Genomic DNA, 19,459 nt, shown 5'->3' with positions numbered 1-19,459 from the left:
ATTTGGAGAACAAACAATCTTTCCCGTTTCGCTTTGGTGCAGCTATTTTGGCTTGTGAAGTTACCATCTTCCCTTAATTGTTTAAATCTCCTTCTGCATGCACCTGAGTATTACATTACCAACATGTCAAATTTATCGATGCACGGTTGTCCCGGCTGACGCGCATGAACTGGGGTCTCAAATCAGGGACACTGCAGTGACTGTGACCTGTTTTCAAGATGCAGTGAGGAAGAGGAGAAGAAGGGGGCATCTCATGATCAGTGCAGAGAGAGAAAGAGAGAGAGGGAGGGAGAGAGAGTCAGTCCCGCCGTGTTTTCTCAGCAGAGTCCAGTCCGGCTGCTTCAGAGGAGACACGGAGCCACTATGTCCCGGACTGCCTGGTGCAGGTAAGACCATTAGATGTGACGCTTTGCACACACAAAAACACACACCCTCCTTAACAGTCTGCTCTGTCAGTTAATATCCAGCCCTGTAAATGGGATGCGTGTGCATGCACGATGCTTTGTCCCGTAGGTGACACTCGTTTAGGGCTACGATGCGGGATCTGGAGTCAGCTGTTGAAGTCGCGAACAGACGATTCAGTCGTCTGTTCACGACGCCAGTGTTGTGTGTGATGTTTGAGAGGTAAAAGTTCAGGAAACAGTCGCAGGTTGAAACGGAGGATCAGCTGAGATCCTCGGCGTCTACAGTGGCAGCTGTCCGTGGTGCTGAAACTTAAAGGAGGTTCTCTGTCATAAAAATGACTCCACATCCTCCAGATCAGCAGATGTACAGGCTAGTGTCTCTAAAGCTTCATATTTGTTGTTTTTGAGCTTCTAACTTTATATAGCCCTCCTATATAGTTGTCAATTTAAGCTCGTTTGCATGTAAAAGCAGGGACCTGGTCTATCCTTTAACATTTTAGAGATGATGTGATTGAATCTGTGAAATAACACATAGTTAACTGACTGGTACATGCACGGCTTTGTCAGTAAAATGTCAGAAAAGAGTCATGATTTGCCTCAGATGAAAGTGATGAATCCTACAAGCTGAAATAAGAGAGAGAGAAAAACACCTGATCCTTGTTTTTTGGTGTATATGGTAAGAATTAATGCTTCATGTCTCACTTACAGGGTGACAACACTGAAGGAGAGGCACCTTTTACCCATGGAGGATTGATGGACCGCTATTATGGCCAAGTGGACGTGATTCTGCACCCAGGACCCGTGGCACAATGTCGAATATGATTTACCTGACTGCAATAAGCATTTTGTATTTGCCTGTTTTGCTGTTTGAGGCGTTCGTTTTGTCCAAAGGGAAGTATGAGAGGTCGCCGGTGCCGAGCTCTGCCTCTCGCCTGGTGGCGAGGATGGACGGGGATATTATAATCGGCGCCCTCTTCTCTGTCCACCACCAGCCCTCGGCCGAGAAGGTGGCAGAGAGGAAGTGCGGAGAGGTTCGGGAGCAGTACGGCATCCAGAGAGTGGAGGCCATGTTCCACGCCTTGGATCGGATTAACTCGGACCCGAACCTGTTGCCCAACATCAGCCTGGGCTGTGAGATCAGGGACTCCTGCTGGCACTCCTCTGTGGCTCTGGAGCAGAGCATTGAGTTCATAAGGGACTCCCTCATCTCCATCCGGGATGAGTCGGACGGCTCCAAGTGGTGCATCGAAGGCGTCCCCTCCAGTCAGCCGCCGCCGACCAAGAAGCCCATCGCGGGAGTCATCGGGCCCGGCTCCAGCTCTGTCGCGATTCAAGTCCAAAACCTTCTGCAGCTGTTCAACATACCACAGATCGCCTATTCCGCCACCAGCATCGACCTCAGTGACAAGACGCTGTTCAAGTACTTCCTCAGGGTCGTGCCCTCGGACACTCTTCAAGCCAGAGCCCTGCTGGACATTGTCAAACGATACAACTGGACCTACGTGTCTGCGGTTCACACGGAAGGTAAGACACCTTGTTAATTAAGGATATTACGCTTTCATATTGTTAGAAGTTGACTTATGATTTCCCATAATGCAACACAATAGCTGTTTCAATTAGACTCTCTATGTCTCCCTGGGTTTGAATTAATTGTCCCATACCTCCAAGCTAACCGAGATGGCGTCACTCTGACATAATCTGTTTTTTCAGCAACTCCCCCCCTGCTGAACATCAGGCTTAAAATTGTTGCAATGCCCCTTTAATGATTCAACACTTCTGTCTCTGTAGTGTTTTTTTCATCTTGCGGAGGCCTCAGGAAATAAAAACATAAGAAGACCACCACAGAGACACAGGAGATGTTAAACGTCTCTGCGTGAAGGCTGAGCACGGATTCAACAAATATTCTTGTTTTCTCTCGTAGAAACTCTCGGCCGCTTTTTAATATGTGTGAGGTGGCTGCAGACTGAAGCCTCATCCAAGTTTTTATTAGTCGCAGGAGGAAAGAGAAAATGGAGCTCAGTGTTTGTTTGTTTTTTTGTGTGAGGTTTCCTTTTACCCTTCAAACACTATAAAGACCCTAAATGACCGTACTGAAGACATTATATTTCATTTTCTTCATTCTTTCTTCCTGTTTTATCTTATTTAATATGGTCGACATACAAGCCCCAATTAGCTGCTGCTGAAACAATTAGTCAATTAACTTGTTTGTCGAGGAAAAGAAAATGAATTAATTGCAAAAAATGCCAAACATTTTGTGCTTTTGTTCTTTAGGACTCACTTCCTTTCTCTCTTTTAAGAAAAATACAAAATCTTGGACTGAAAACAAGCAATAATAAATATATTTGGGGATCTGTGCAATGTTAATCAGGAAGGAAAATAAATAGTTAATACATAAAGAGTGTTTGTTATTATTAGTCCAGGCTGTTCAGCAATCCCCCTCCCCAACTTATATTTAGCACATTGTTTGATTTATCTTACGTAAAGGCAATAAAAATGTCTCTTAAATTATTTTTTATAAGCATCCAAAAGCATAGAGAGATTATCACACTTAAAATTCCTCCCACAGTGTTGAGTCATATTATAAAGCAGCAGTCATCTATTTTTATTAGTACTATTATTATTTTTTTCGAAGACAAGTTTAAGCTCCAGCTTGTAAAAAACCAATCAGAGATCTGGCGGCAGGCGTTCTTTGTTTACAGCAGTGATAAAATAAATATGCCGCACAGGTTTTTTGGATGTTTCAGAGGCAGCTTGGCCTATTTGTTGTGCTTTATCAGATGCAGCTGATACGGAGAGGAGAGGCGACCTAAAAGCGACAAGCCTTTGAGTTAGATACTGCTGCAGAGGTCACCGTCACCCCGTTTGCTCCAGTTGCACCGCTCTTGATTCCGTGTGGAGAAGTTTGGAGGCTTACTAGGTCAATTAAATGTGGAAGAGTTAACTTGTGAATGACCCTCACTTGACGCCTCCTCTCGTCTGCAGGTAACTACGGCGAGAGTGGGATGGAAGTGTTCAAAGAGCTCGCCTCTCAGGACGGCCTGTGCATCGCCCACTCTGACAAGATCTACAGCAACGCCGGCGAGAAGCACTTCGACAGGCTGCTGAGGAAGCTGCGGGAGCGCCTGCCCAAAGCCAGGGTTGTTGTCTGCTTCTGCGAAGGCATGACAGTCCGCGGGCTGCTCATGGCCATGAGGCGGCTCGGAGTAGCCGGGGAGTTCCTCCTAATTGGCAGGTTTGTTGGAGAATGTTTTCCCCCGCGGGGCTTTCCCGTTTGACACGTTGTTATTTTGTTTTGTCTTTTTGCTTTCTGCTGTTTCTCATCAGTGATCACTGACTCAGGCAGCACATCGGCGGACAAACACAGAGTTCACATGAAAAGAAAACTGAACCCTCATATGATTAGCTTTTGTAGCAGTTAGGTGACCATCATGTCTCAGTTTATTTATATTTTAGCCACTCAGGAGCTTGATCATGATCTCCATTGGCACATTAATTTATATTTTTCACTTTAAAGGCTTTTTCTCCTTTTATGGATGTTTTATGGATGTAAAGTCATATTAAATTGCATCCCAGGATGTTAAAAGCTTCAGAGTTGGAACAAAGTTAATTTAGTAGCTTTGAATCACATGATCTTCATAGTTCATGGCTTCAACATCATCAGTAGATGGATTTATATTTTTTTACTGAGGGTGATTTCAGTGTGAATGGTTGTCTGTCTCTCTGTGTTAGCCCTGAGATAGACTGGCGACCTGTCCAGGGTGTACCCCGCCTCTCGCCCCTATAACAGCTGGGATAGGCTCCAGCCCCCCTCGCAACCCTCCAGAGGACAAGCGGTTACAGAAAATGAATGAACGAATGAACTAAGGGTGAAGTCTTCAATGTTATAGAAGTTAAAAGCTAGTTTCTGACTCTGGAAACATAAGTTCAGTTTAGTAGCTTTCAATCCCAAGTTCAAACACACAGTCCAGAACTATGAAAACAGGAACAACAAGTTGTGAAGCAGGTAAAATCCAAAAACGTGGATCCAACAACAGGTGGAATCCAAAAAAACAAAAGCAAGACAAGAACCCAGGAGCACGAGGAACTGATCAGGAACATGAGGGAACATGCGCAGGCGTGACTTCCCAGGCGACTCGACGGAGGACGCAGGGAAAGGCAGGATTATATATAAACATGAGGGACACAGGGGAAACTAAGGGAAAACACAGGAAGTAAAAGCTAGGACGAGGAACACCGGGGAGGAAGATTGAAAAATAAAATCGGGAAACACAAGGAATACCAAACAAGATTAAGGAAAACGTTCAGAAACTCAAAACCGTGACATAGTTTACATCTTTCCGAGCATCTTTTCTATCTTCAGTCAATTTGTGCCATGGTTATTGATGACACTGTAGCGGCCCATTTATTATCTGCTAAGCTTTCAATAATTTGGCATGATCTTTTCCAACAGATGCATTCAGATTCAAACTTGTACAATGTTATACTCATTATAGAAACATGACAATATACATTGCTGCGTATTGAAGTCCCTGTTGTAACCCTCAGCTAATGCTCTGAAGTGATTGTGTACGAAAAGTTCGCGTGAAACCGAAATCATCTTTTTTTTTTTTCCTACGGGGGAGCAGAGTTCCTCTGAAAGCAGGAGACGCTTTGAGTCAGGCTCGGTGATGAATAATGCATCCGCGCAGCCAGCTCTCCCGCTCCCTGTCAGATCACAGGCAGGATGGGCTAATATGGGACAGCACCTCCAGCGTAAGCCGGGGAGCGCCGAGTAGTGAACATCAAAGCTCGCATCAGCACACGGAGCAGACATCCCCTCTTTGTGGTGTCTCGGCTCACCTCAAGTCCTGTTAGGAGTAGCTGCACCACCTGAAAGGAGGCTGCAATAAAAAAAAATAAAAACTAGACGTGCTTTATTTGCTGCGAGTTGGTTTGTTAATGTGCAGTTCTTTTATTCACAAAGGCTGTCAGAGAAGGAGTCGGCACAGCCTCCCTGCAACCCAAACGATGAAAATACATGTGCGAAACAAAAATAGGGCGATTTAAAGCCTAAACTTCCCTTTCCGCTTGGATTCGCACCGCTGCCTAGGTCTCCGTGGAAGATAAGGAGGCCGTGAGTTTGGTAGAGCGGTGTGTGTGTGTTTTCTGGGTCAAGGAGACTACAGAAAAAGGAAAAATGTTTTTTAGAGCAATGCAGCAAGTGAACACATGCGGGCCTGTGCCGGTCGAAATGCCCGAGGCGCTGGTCATCGGCCATCCATCTTCTGCCGTATGGAGGATGAAAGAGATGGCTGTTCTCACACCAGAGATCCCACACATCTCGACAACAAACAGCTCATCTGATCAAGTGAAGCGCCCCGTTTGGAAATGATAAAAGCACCGAGCGCTGCAGCGATTAGCTCCCAATCTGTTTTTTTAAATGTCTTCCCCAAGATAAACTTTAGTTTTGCTTGTACTCCACATAAATCTCCCCTGCCCTAATTTAAACGATCCATCAGCGTTTGGCCTCGGATTTGTGATATAAATGTGCACCGTGTGTGCGTGTGTGTTGACGTCAGAGCTGTAGGTTTTTGGCGCTCAGAGTGTTGGACCAGGGGGAGTGTGATGCTGAGAAGCAGATGGTCAGGTACTGTTGAGACTGTCACACAGGACGGTCATTGTCAGTTCATTCTTAGAGTGCCAGCCGAGCCAAACGTGCTGCCGGCTCCAGCTTCTGAAACCCACACTTGTGTTTTTTTGGTTTTAGAAGTCGGGTTAGTGATATTTTTGTCCCTTGTGCAATATTAAACATCTTTAGACTCTGTTTGGAGTACATAAAATGATGCATTCGTCCCAGATTTGTTTGTAGGATAAAGCTGCATTAAGACACAAATGCGCACAACTTAGAGTTTTAGGAGGGTGTTAGTGTTTAATTGGTGGTATGAAACTTAACCCTAACCCATTACACAAAGCACCATTTAAAGCGACCATGTTTACCATCTTACTTTAGTGTCAGCATGCTAACATTAGCATTGGCCGATCTTTTGCAGCTATTTAGTCATAGACGGAAGTATTTTACATTTTTAAAGTGATCCATCTGGTTAATAATGAGACTGTACACTTAAAAATCTTAAGTAGCACTAAAAAAAAAATCTGTATTATAAAAAAATCAATCTATTCTGTAGTTGTTGAGTTCAGTTTGGATCGCAGCAATTTTCTGGAAAGTCAGTCCCTGGAGCTACGCTACTAGCAGAGCTAAAAACTGATACCAGGCTCTTCCATATTTCATATTAGAGCAAATTGTCAATTAGTAAATTAATACAGTCTGTTTGAAAGTGGCTATACTTGTACCTTTTAGTGTAAATTTACTGTAGTTTCTTGTGTTAAAGGACGACTGTGTCAGATTTGGCGCCGTCTAGTGGTGAGGCTGCAAACTGCAACCGCCTCCGTTTTTCAAAGCTGTCTGCTAGTGTTTGGTTTGTCTACTACTTCAAGAAAGAAGTCTTGTTTATATCTACAGGTGATCAAACACCTATGAAAAGATAGTTATGCATACTGTTTTTCATTTCTAATAGATCCTCCTAATTAATACGAAGGGGTCCTTTAATTTGTTCCACCTGATTCACCTGAGATGTGATTTATTGCTTTCTAAATATGTATTTTTATACCGAATCATCCCTGGATTTAGCTGTTTAAGACCATTTCACACACATACATGTACAGTACCACATCACAGGTTTGATCCCACACTGTAAGAAGCTGCTTTATAAATACTCATCGTGCATTTGCTGCTCAAATGAAGGTTTTATTTGTTAGGCATGATTCAAATCTGCAGTGTCAAATAGCATATTTTGTTTCATCACGATGGTGCAGAATGGAGAATGGATTTTTTTTTTAATAGTCGAGCGTACAAACTATAAATACAAACTATAACCAGAGTAGACACAGAAATCACACTTACGCCTCAGAGCCTGTGCGTTGGGAGGGTGGGAGCTCGTCTCACTCCGGGGGCAGATTGCACTGCTACAGCACCAATCTGCGAATTCTCACCAGACTTGTGATTGTGTCCGTGGGCTCTTTTTCTTTCGGCAAGTACAGTGAGCACTCCACGCCCCTCGGCGGGGGGAGGCCGAAAGGGAAACAAAGTCAGGGGAAACAAAAGGGTGACTTGTATTTTAAGGATCTTATTTCCTTGTAGATTCAGAAATGAGACAGATTTGATTATTTAGGTTTAGGTTTAGATGTTAGTTTTAGGTTGTGCCTTTCAGTAAAAACCTAATAACCTGCTGAAAACCTAGCGGGTTATTAAAAACTGCTTCTATTATACATGTCGACAGTGTTTCCACAATCCTCAAAGAGTCCCTGTTTGTTTTATTTAATACAATACAATCCAATCCAATCCAATCCAATTTTATTTATATAGCACAATTTAAATAAACACAAGGTTTCCAAAGTGCTTCACAATAAAATACAATAAATAACACAACAGAAGTACAATAGAACAACGAACACAATGAGGTAAAAGTACGGTAAAACAAAAATAAAGCCAATGAGATAAAAGAGATAACAGATAAAACACAGTAAAAATCCTTAAAATAAAATAAATGAGGTCAACTTCCTACTAGGTGTTAAAAGCCAAGGAGAAGAGGTGGGTCTTTAGGTGGGATTTAAAAACAGACAGAGAGGAGGCCTGTCTGATGTGCTGAGGCAGATTGTTCCAGAGTTTTGGAGCTGCCACAGCGACACAGGGAGAAAGTACCACCAGTACCATCAGTATAGAGAGTAATAACTCATTTTAGTTCCTACATGCTGTTCCTAATAAATATGTAGAGTATAGAATAGCACAATACACATCTTCCATGTTTGTAAATGAATACATGAGTACTCTGAGCCACAAATCTACACTTGAGTAGCGCATCTGTTTAGCATTTTATTGCTAAAAATATGGCGTTTTCTTCTACAAATATATCCTGAAAGGCTTTGCCCAAAATCTGGATTAAGAAATAATTCTTATATTTGCAGAATAAGGTTATTAAATTGTTGTTTTCCACCCCCTTAAGTAACATCGGGAGTATTTATTAATGACTTTGGTTTGGATTATGAGTCATGTGTTTTCAAAAGAATATTGCAACATCCAAATGCTTTCAAAAATGTCTAACATGATTCTTGAAATACCTTCAGAAAAGAGATAAATGTCAGTGTTGTGTTGTGTTTTTATGCATTTTTATCTAGGATTCTTGGTTTTGCCATTTGCAGGTTAACATGGGTGCATGTGCGTGTCTGATATGGTGTTTATCTATATATTATATATACATTCTCAGAGAAAAACAAGTGCAATGTCCTTCAGGATGTTTCAAGGGTCAAAGGTCGTGTTAGGCTCTTCTGCCATGTTAATGCATGTGCGGCACAGACTGAGGGTCTCGCTCCAGTTGCACTTATTTCAGTGCGTTCCTCCCCTGCAGCGACGGCTGGGCCGACCGAGTCGAGGTGGTGGAGGGGTACGAGCAGGAGGCTGTGGGCGGCCTCACCGTCAAGCTGCAGTCCGAAGAGGTCTCCTCCTTCGACGACTACTTCCTGAAGCTCAAGCTCAGCACCAACACCCGCAACCCGTGGTTCCCCGAGTTCTGGCAGTACCGCTTTCAGTGCCGCCTTCCCGGGCACCCGCAAGAGAACCTGAACTACGCGCGGAACTGCTCAGGTAGCTAAAAACAACCCGTTGAGGGATTGCGATGTTTTCCTGCAGTTGTTGTTTCACATCTTTTTACGCCGGTGTGCACATCGGCTTGTCTGTTGGAACTGTTCTGATGCGTTCAATGCCCAGAGGACGATGCCGAAAGGCCCCCGTAAAGTGGAACACGCTCTTTAATTATGAATTAGGCTGCCAGGGGGTGGACTTTTCTCCAGGTCAACTCAGTAACACATATTTCTTTTCATATTGTTCATTTCTGTGACACTTTGGCCTCACAGAGGATGATGATCTAGGTAAATCATTTTCACTTACAAAGGAACAGAGTTAGCTTAAGTTTTTGATTTCTCGAAACAATGCTCAACAAGCATGTTTCCCCAATTTTTACGTTCTGCTCATTCATTTCTTTTAAGTTTTTCTTTTTCCTTTTCTAAATAAAAGCCTGTATATTTACGTTTGCAATAAGAATTTTTCTCAATCACCTCTGAATTTGAAATAACAAATCATGCTGAAACATGTTGATAAACGTAAATATAAAACCGTGCATGCAGCAAAAGATGTGAAGAAAATGTAATAAAAGCAGAAAACCCATACTTTTACTTTTCAGTTGACAGCTCTCAGGATATAAATCAAATTAGCCTTTTGCTTTGCACCTTTTATTTCTGTGTTGTCCTTTTAATCCAACAGTTATGTCCATTTTATTCCACACGCCTTCATAATTTAATAGCAGTTCTTAGAGAGTGTTCGTTTTTGTCTCATAAGTGGAGATAGAGTTATTGTCTGCTGTCCTGTCACTTTTATTGTTTTCATTTTATTATTTTATTTATGTTTGTTTTGAATTTATTTTGGTGTAGAACTCCAAGACGGTGAGTGAATATCCTCCGAATGGAACCATAACGCTCCTCACTTTGGAAATATACGTAGAGGTTGACTGATATTAAGGTTTTATTAGCCGTTGAGATTTATATTTACAATTAATCTCAGTTGACCTCTAATATATGAAGCTATTGGGATGTTTATTTGTTGTTGTTTTTTTAGAGAGACCAACAATTGGGTCTTATCTGCTCTCACTTTGCCTCCACCCTTCCCAGCCTTAAGACAGTCCTATAAAACAGCCCAATAACATTTGAGTGAGATGGTAACTGGCTGCTTAAGTTGCATGTGGCCACAGAAATAGATTCCGCACCAGTCCATTTTACCCTCCTGCTGCAGTTTAAGTTGACACGACAGAGAGAGGTTAAGTTGTCATGCAGCCGACTGATCCCGACGTGCAGCCGTGCTGTGGGTCCTCTGCTTGCATGCTGACATCATGTCATCACCGCATCATGTCTGAAGCTCACACAGCCTCAGTAAGTGTGGCGAGCGTCAAAGCCAAGGAGCTGTTAAAACTAGGTCATCACCAGCGAAGCAGCTCCCACCGGACGCTCGCCCAGCTGCCGCCGAATCTACTGTTTACGTGTTTGTTTGCGCAGGCACTGAGTTTCCGAACAGTCCACCTTTCTTAGCCCACCTGACACGAGCGGCAGCAAACACAGGCGACACCGAATGATGCTCGTGAAGCTGTCACACAGTTAAATGCTGCAGGAGTGACACTGACTAATTATATAACGTGAAATCCTGGCTCTGCATCAAATAAAATGTCACAATAGGAAATTAGTGCAAAAGAAACAACACTGAGAGTGTGGATTTTATTCCAGTAGTTGAAAATGACACGCAGAGGTTAAGGATAATGTCAAATTAGCTACATCTGACTGATAATTTTACGCAAAACCAAGAGAAAAAAGAAAATAGATGTTTTAATCCCTGTTACATAATCTGCAATCAAATAGGAAGCACTCACAAACGGAACTAATAAAACATACTTCACTTTATTTGTCACAGTTAGACATGAGAACAATATTTTTGGGCTTCCACAACATGTCCTCTTTTTAAACTACTGGGGCAAAAATGTCCAGAATACACATTTGTCTATAGGACACCCATGCAACAATCTCTACTTTGCATATTTAAAAGTGGAATTTCAGAAATCCATTAATACATAAACCTACCATCCAAGTATTCAACTGGGGAAGTTTGATGGTGATATATTTTACCATAAATAGTTGTTTTTAATGTTGCAGCACAAATCTTCCGTGGCTGTGACTGAGTTTGCCCCAAACTCTGCAATAGCACTTACATGTACACCAACAAAATGTATTCTATATATTCTGAAAGTTTGCATATATGCACACAGGCAAATATGATACATGATAGATAACACCGTATTTGCATGTTTAAACATTTAGAAAACTTAAAGGGGAACTACTGTTTTTTTACAACCTGAACCTTATTTTTGGCATAAAATAAGATCGTTTACTCACCCATATAACTTTTGTGTAATTTGTATTCCTTCAGGAGATATTTAGATCAGCATATATCCATATAGTGGGAGTGACTGGGGCACCGGAACGCAGCCTCTAAATAACACATTATGTAAGCATTGGTGGTTCAGTGGTAGAATTCTCGCCTGCCACGCGGGAGGCCCGGGTTCGATTCCCGGCCAATGCATTCCACAACCTTTTAGAAGGAGCTGTGGAGTAGTGGTTAGAGGCACAGCTTGGGACCGAGGGGTCCCAGGCTCGCCTCCCGCCGGTTCCATGGCTGAGGTTCCCTGAGCAAGCATCTAACCCCCAATTGCTCCCCGGGCGCAGTCCTTAGAGGCCGCAGCCCACTGGATCAAACATCAGGAACTGAAATTTCCCCATTGCGGGACAATTAAGGGTTACAATTATTATTATTATTATTATTATTAATTATTATTATTATCTGCCGCTAAACTCGTTCATTTCACCAATATTTTGTTATCGTACTACTGCTAGTTTTTTGCAGCATGGCTGAATATTTTTCCGATTCTGAGGTTGTGGATGAACCATTGCAATAGCAAATCACAGGTGAACAAGCCAGCTGTTGCAGGTGCGCGGTGCTCAGAGACAACATCATCCAGGTCAGGAGACATCATCCGGGGTGTGTAGGTCAATCTACAGACCCCAGATGATGATAACAGCTAACTCTGGACTCAACGGGGAATAGCACTAGCGTACGATAACAAAATATTGGTGAAATTAATGAGTTAATGCGTTATTTAGAGGCTGCGTTTCGGTGCCCCAGTCACTCCCACTATATGGATATACGCAGATCTAATTATCTCTTGAAAGAATACAAGTTACATAAAAGTTATATGGGTGAGTAAACAACTGTATTTTATGCTAGAAATAAGGTCCAGGTTGTAAAAAACAGTAGTTCCACTTTAATGAAAATCCAACAGGGAAATTGAATTCATATCTTCCTTGCGGTGTCTCCACTTTATAACTACTGATTACATATAGCAGCTATAAAGAGAGTTATTTATAATGGATGAGATGCATTGCATTATCAGTGAAACATATTAAACCATCCACAAATGTAACAGACACCCACTTTTTTGAACAAGCAGTATTGGTTTCCATTGGTAATTACATTTAGTTGCTCCATTATACAGCACTTGATGAGCATAAAATATTAAAAAAGGATTCTGAAAGAGGTTCATGTGACACATTGAAGGGGAAAGCCCGCCATGTGTCACACAACTTCAAGTCCAATTAGCAACGATACACCAGGTGTCACTTTCTCAAATTAAAATTCTCCTACAAAAACTTGAGAAGTGAAAAACGGATGATTATAAAAACCCAAAATGGCTTTTTACCAGGAGAAGGTTTAAAACACCAGGTGATTTTCAACTCCAGCTGCTGCCAAACACACTTGTACAAACCTGGTCCACTGTTTTACCAGAGTAGACTGAATGCATGATCTTTATAATAAGTTGTTTTAACATAATGCAACTAAAAAAAAAAACAACTCTGCTGACCCTGCTTCTAGCTTGCATTACACTGAACTGATAGGGTGATAACATCACACGCTGTTTGTATCCAGAGTTAAATCATTTTTCGTCTCATTCGCTCATTCTGTTTGTCTGAGGAAAAAAACAAACAAACACAAATGTGAGAATAGCTGGTTCATTCTTCCGGTGGAGGAGAACAGACTCCTCTAAAATGGTGCAGGGTTTTTACAGTTTTGGACAAACTCTAATTGAATCCTGACTGCAGAGATGACTAGTTTTGCCATGGTAACAAGGTTTCTTTGAAGCCATTTTCTGAGGCTTTCACCTCTGTTAAAGCAGTCTCCCACTGAGGTAAAGCCTGCATGTAGCCTGATAATTACAAGAATGCATCTTGCACCCTATCACTCCTTTGTAATATATTACATCACGCTAGTCGCACCTGAGCGGTACTCCTGAAACTTAGAAGATAAAAAAAAACACATAACATGCTACTGCTTGCAACAGTGAAGCTCCTCCTGTAAGGCTTTTCCTTATTATTTTTAAACTTACCCCTGAAGACGAACCCTCACTGTTGTCTCACGTGTGGGCAGGTTATGAAAGTCTGGAGGACAACTACGTCCAGGACAGCAAGATGGGCTTTGTCATCAATGCCATCTATGCCATGGCCCACGGGCTGCAGGACATGCACACTCACCTCTGCCCTGGGCATGTGGGGCTCTGCGATGCCATGAAGCCTGTCGATGGAAGCCACTTACTGGAGTTTCTCCTCAAGACGACCTTCACCGGTGTGTCTGGGGAGGACATATGGTTTGACGAGAACGGCGACTCACCTGGAAGGTAAACGCACCTCATTGACTTTCTTCTTGAAACACTGTATAGTAATATTTGTTGTTCTGGAAATGGGTTTAGCGGCACAGCGGTGTGGTGGTTAGCACTAATACCTCACAGCAAGAAGGTTCTGGGTTCATGAAATGTCGCTCGTGTCCTTCTCTCCACCATCAGGTACGAGATTATGAACTTCCAACGTGTGGAGTCTGGTGTTTATGACTACATCAACATTGGCTCCTGGCATGAGGGCCTCCTCAGCCTTGACGATGAGATGATCCAGATGAACCGCAGCGACATGGTCCGCTCCGTCTGCAGCGAGCCCTGCTCCAAAGGAGAGATCAAGGTCAAGGACGCATCTTTTACGCGTAGATCTGTTATTCAGTCAGCGTATTTTCATCTGTGGTGTTCGGTAGTATGGATGTACCAAGTTGCAAGCCATTGATAAGAACAAACTGCAGGTTGCTAGGTTTTGAAAGGTTTCTAAAATAACATGAAGGTTGGACCCAGATGCATGCACAGGAAGAGGCAGGAACAGGAAACGTGCCTAAAAGATAATTAAAACGTACCTAAAAGAAAACAAAGGGTGCTGCTGTAATGAACAGGGAATTCCAAAAAACAAGAGTCCAACCAAAGAAGTAATTAAGATAAAAATCCAAAAAAAAAAAAAGACCAAGGCACACAAAAACCTGGGGGCACAACCAGAGAACATCAAGGAAACACAGAAGAACTGACAACAGGCAAAGGGAGAGGCAGGGCCACAAGGTAGGAGCTCACACCATGAAACAGGAAATACAAGGGAACAGAACAGGTGGAAAAGTTAATAAATCTACCTTTATGAAAGTTAATCAGTCACTAATTACATGTTTTCATTGTCAGATCTGTAGATATTGATGAGAAGTCAAGTGTTTTGTCTGAAGCCATTTTCTGAAACAAGTTAATCACAAACCGGAAACACAAAAGTGTAATAGCATCAGACTATAAAGTCTTTTAGCTGGGGGTTCTGCTACTTATTTATATACAGAAGCACAACTATAAAACAACTATCCATTGAAATGGTTTGAAAGTAATAGAAAATGTTCTGAAAAATGTTTCTGATTTATTTATTTTTTTCCACCAACCAGGTGATAAGGAAGGGGGAGGTGAGCTGCTGCTGGATCTGCACGGCCTGCAAAGACAACGAGTATGTCCAGGACGAGTTCACATGCAAGGCCTGCGAGCTGGGCTGGTGGCCCGACAAAGAACTGGAAGGTACGCTCAGACAATCCCACAGTGCAATGCATCATGCAATGCGACAGCTCATTTCATTGCTCGCTATTTAGCATCCACTAACATGAGTGAAGAAGGGGGATTTCAGAACCATCTCTCAACGGCAACTTAGTCAGAAATCCATCTGTGCACATTCAGAAACCAAATACTGTGGCTTTAAATCTACAAAAGACCGGCTAGTCTACAAAATTCTGCCTCATCTGATCCGAACAGATGATTTTGCTGCTGTGCACTTTTGTCATTTAAATTTAGACGATGAATTTAGGTTGCCTCAGTGGCCACAGGCTGTGCTCCTGTTGCACGATTGATGCTCCCAGAGATGAGAGGAGATTCTTTTGGCTTATCAGAGGCTGTGTTAAAAAAAGAAAAAGTTAACTTCCTCCAAGCTTTTACTTCTCCTCCCCCCTCCTCCCTCCTTCCTGTACCCTATGCAGCTCGCCCTGCTGAGGCTTTTTTTTTTTGCGGCGCTATTTCGTAAACCTGTTCTGTCCTATTTCCATTGCTCTCCCATGACACCTGAAAGCCATTCATCATCTTCACCGTTTCATCCGACAGCAGCAGCCCTACTTCACTTACCGCTCTTCTGGCCCACTTTCAAAGGCCTTCTGCTCTGCTCAAAGACAGGACACTTTCTTAATAGGATCATCCATGCATCTGTTTCTTTTTTTTTCTTCCTTTTTTCCCCCCAACCACGTGATGTTTAAATACACATAGAAACCGTACAATATGGATGGCATGAAAAAAAATCTTCCTGTGCACTCTTCTCTGTCTCTGACTCTAAATAAATAAAACGACATGCCTTAGACATTCAGAGTGCGTTCCCGGCATAAAAGGCAATCTTATTTGGAAAAAACGCAGATATTTACTTTGTCCGGCTGCTCTGGCCCGCTCCTCTGCTGGCTGCAGCCCAGCCTGGCCATGGCTGAGTAGAAAGAGGTTTATTTATAGTTGAGCTAAAAACCTACTTTGAGACTTACTGTATTTTTCAGGCTAGGATGCATTAGATTAATGTTTAATGTTCCTATACAATACAACCTTCATATACTTTTTACTGAAAAAAATCTGAAATCTAACCACGAAGTGAACAGGAATTTAGTGTGGCTGTGTTTTTTTTGTTTTTTTAATCAGTCTGCGAACCAATCCCCCTGCGCTACCTGGAGTGGAGCAATCCAGAGTCCATTATCCAAGTTGTCTTCTCCTGCCTCGGCATCCTGGTAACGTCGTTTGTCGCCTTCATCTTCGTCCTGTACCGTGACACTCCTGTGGTCAAGTCCTCCAGTCGGGAGCTCTGCTACATCATCCTCGCGGGGATCTTCCTGGGCTACCTGTGTCCTTTCACCCTCATCGCCCGCCCCACCGTGGCCTCCTGCTACCTCCAGAGACTTCTCGTTGGACTCTCGGCCGCCATGTGCTATTCCGCCCTGGTGACCAAAACCAATCGCATCGCCCGCATCCTGGCAGGCAGCAAGAAGAAGATTTGCACCAGGAAGCCGAGGTTCATGAGCGCCTGGGCTCAGGTCGTTATCGCCTCCATCCTGATCAGCGTCCAGCTCACCTTGGAGGTTACCCTCATCATCATGGAGCCACCTGAACCCATCAAATCCTACCCCAGCATCAGGGAAGTCTTCCTCATCTGCAATACCAGCAACCTTGGTGTCGTGGCTCCGCTGGGCTACAACGGCCTGCTCATCATGAGCTGCACCTACTACGCCTTCAAGACCCGCAACGTTCCTGCAAATTTCAACGAAGCCAAATACATCGCCTTCACCATGTACACCACATGTATAATCTGGCTGGCGTTTGTGCCGATCTACTTTGGCAGCAACTACAAGATCATCACTACATCGTTCTCCGTGAGCCTCAGTGTGACTGTAGCTTTGGGGTGCATGTTCACTCCCAAGATGTACATCATTATCGCCAAACCGGAGCGAAACGTGCGCAGCGCCTTCACCACCTCTGACGCTGTGCGCATGCACGTCGGCGACGGCAAAATCGCCTGCCGGAGCAACAGCCTGCTCAACATGTTCAAGAGGAAGAAGAACACTGGAAACGGCAGGTAGGTTCATTAATTGAGTCTGTGAGTCCTGCTCCTGAGGCACCTCAGGGATGCTGGTTTTACTGTAATTCCCTCTCAGAGGGAACCTGATGTCTTACTGTATTTACCTTCATAGGAACACCTGTTGTAAAGTGTGACGGATGTAGGTCAGTACTCAATTCACTCAGCCGTTCTTAACCTTTGACCTGTTGGCTAAATTAAAACAAGCATCTCTGTGTGCTAAGGGATGGCAAGTGAGATCACAAATACAGAATACAGGGTTTCTTCAGGATTCATTTTACTAAAAAAAACTGTCATTAACACGAGTGTCGACTGCAAAGATTTGTAAATTTAATTTTAGGCTTTTGATGCATCGTGAGGCCTTTCTGAGGCATTTAGTGCTTTTTAAAACCTGCAGATACCCTGATCTATTACTTAAATGCAACTTATTTTTTTGGAATACACTTAAGTCCTTATATTTTTTACATGAACCAGAAATGCTCTTTTTGTCTCCACCTTTCTGGGTTCCTGTGAAGTAACAGCCATCTTTATTTTGTTCATAGTTCTAATGGAAAGTCTGTGTCATGGTCTGAACCAGGTGCAAGACATCCTCCAAAAGGGGATCACATGTGGCACAGACTGTCAGTGCATGTGAAGAGACAGGAAGCAGGTTCGAATCAGATGGCTGTCATCAAACCCTTAACTAATACCTACCAAAACACAGCCCTGGAGTTCTCAGACCTGAGCACTAAGACTTTGTACAATGTGGCTGAGGAGGATGAGAGTGAACCTGTCAGATACAACGCCCCTGCCACTCCCCCCATGATGGCCCATGGGCAAATGCCTTCCTGCGGGTTCATAAAAGATGTGAGCGAGGAAGTGGAGCTCTATTCCCACCAGACTCTGCAGCAAAATAGCATTATGCCCCAACATGTCATCATGGACCACCTGCAGGAGGAGGTGGTGGTGAACAAGTTTAACAGTGACATCCCTGAGCTCAGTGATATGATTAGCATGCCTGAGGCTGTGAGCGGTGGCATGCCAGTGTACCACCAGGCTCACCTCATCCAGCATGAACCGGTCTTGCCCGTGCACTTTGACCCATTTGACGAGGAGCCTACCTCCCCTTTAGAGGAGGAGGACGAGATGGAGAACGAGCGGTTTGGCCTTCTCCACGGCTACATGTACAACAACGCCCAGATTCACGACGAGGAGGACTTGGTCGAGGTCAAATTAGCAGTGGAGGACTCCGTGGCTCTGATGCCTCCCTCCCCTTTCCGCGATTGCTCCGGTCCTCCGGCGCGCCCATTTCCCAACTCGCCCGTGTCCGAGTCAATCTTGTGCACGCCTCCAAATGTGACATATGCCTCTGTCATCCTCAGAGACTACAAACAAAGCTCCTCCACTCTGTGAGGGCACACTCGAAATATTTCCAGCTATACTGTATTTTCAAGTTTATAATGACTTGAGATGTATATGATGATCTATAAGGAAAAACTCACTCTCTGGTCATTTTCACTTAAAAGCTTTTCCATGATAAGGGTCAGCAAACATTTTAAAAATCAAATGCAGTAGTGAAAACTTCTCCTATTACAAACTGTATATTTCTATCATAAGCTTTTAAGATAAACAAGATTCTGTTCTTATGAGAAAACATAATTAAGATATGTGTACATTTACAATTTAACATCATATATATAGATTTATTTAACAACTGTAGGTGAGATGTTCTTAAACATCTTAAAGGTGATTATAGTTTCTGTTTAATGCAAGACAATACGCTTTGACAATACCTTAAGAAAATGTGTTTTGTGTTACACATCGCGTGTTCTGTAATACATCAGGGAAAGGAAGACGTCTAAAGAAAGAGTTTGATTTTTTTTAGAGGAAATAATCTTTTTCACTTTCACAAATCACAGCTAGATGAAACGATGAATAGAATTCATGTAAGCTAAATATAAAGCAAAATCTAGCACATGTTAGCTTAGCATAAAGACTAGAAACAGGGGAGAACGGCTGGTTTGGCTGCATCGTAACGTGTCAAACCACAAATAGCTGTTTTTACACTTTTGATACTCTAGCCTAGCATAAAGACTAGAATCAGGGTGGAAAGGCTAGCTTTGTTTGCATTCGTTAGCTTAGCATAAAGACTAGAAGCAGGGGAGAACGGCTAACCAGGCTCTGTATATGTATGACAAACCACAAATTGATGTTCTTACCTGTAGCATTCATTAGCTTAACACCAATAGAAGCAGAGAAAAACAGCTAACTAAAACAGCTAGCTAAAACAGCTAGCTAAATGTAAAAAGAAAACATGTACATATGCCTAGCCTGGTTTTATCTAAATGTGAGCAACCACAAATTCTTATTTTTACACTTTAGCATTCACTAGCTTAGCATAAAGA

The 19,459-nt window shown here is 43.0% G+C and overlaps 1 protein-coding gene across 1 annotated transcript; it reads left to right on the top strand.

Annotated features, from left to right (window-relative positions):
* Positions 1 to 1,222: 1,222 nt before the first annotated feature.
* Positions 1,223 to 18,467, top strand: LOC311505328 (metabotropic glutamate receptor 1-like; the record flags this gene model as incomplete). Its single annotated transcript, XM_084568834.1, has 9 exons — positions 1,223 to 1,928; positions 3,387 to 3,636; positions 8,846 to 9,081; positions 9,351 to 9,365; positions 13,516 to 13,762; positions 13,928 to 14,096; positions 14,875 to 15,001; positions 16,148 to 17,075; positions 17,618 to 18,467. The coding sequence occupies 9 exons, from the start codon at positions 1,223 to 1,225 to the stop codon at positions 18,465 to 18,467; spliced, it is 3,528 nt and encodes a 1,175-aa protein (XP_084424960.1).
* Positions 18,468 to 19,459: the final 992 nt, after the last annotated feature.

The sequence above is a fragment of the Chelon labrosus genome (assembly GCF_963514085.1).
Source record: "Chelon labrosus genome assembly, chromosome: 20".
In the NCBI taxonomy this organism is placed as follows: Eukaryota; Metazoa; Chordata; class Actinopteri; order Mugiliformes; family Mugilidae; genus Chelon; species Chelon labrosus.
The sequence above is the reverse complement of the archived record's forward strand: the minus strand, read 5'-3'. Positions and strand labels throughout refer to the sequence as shown.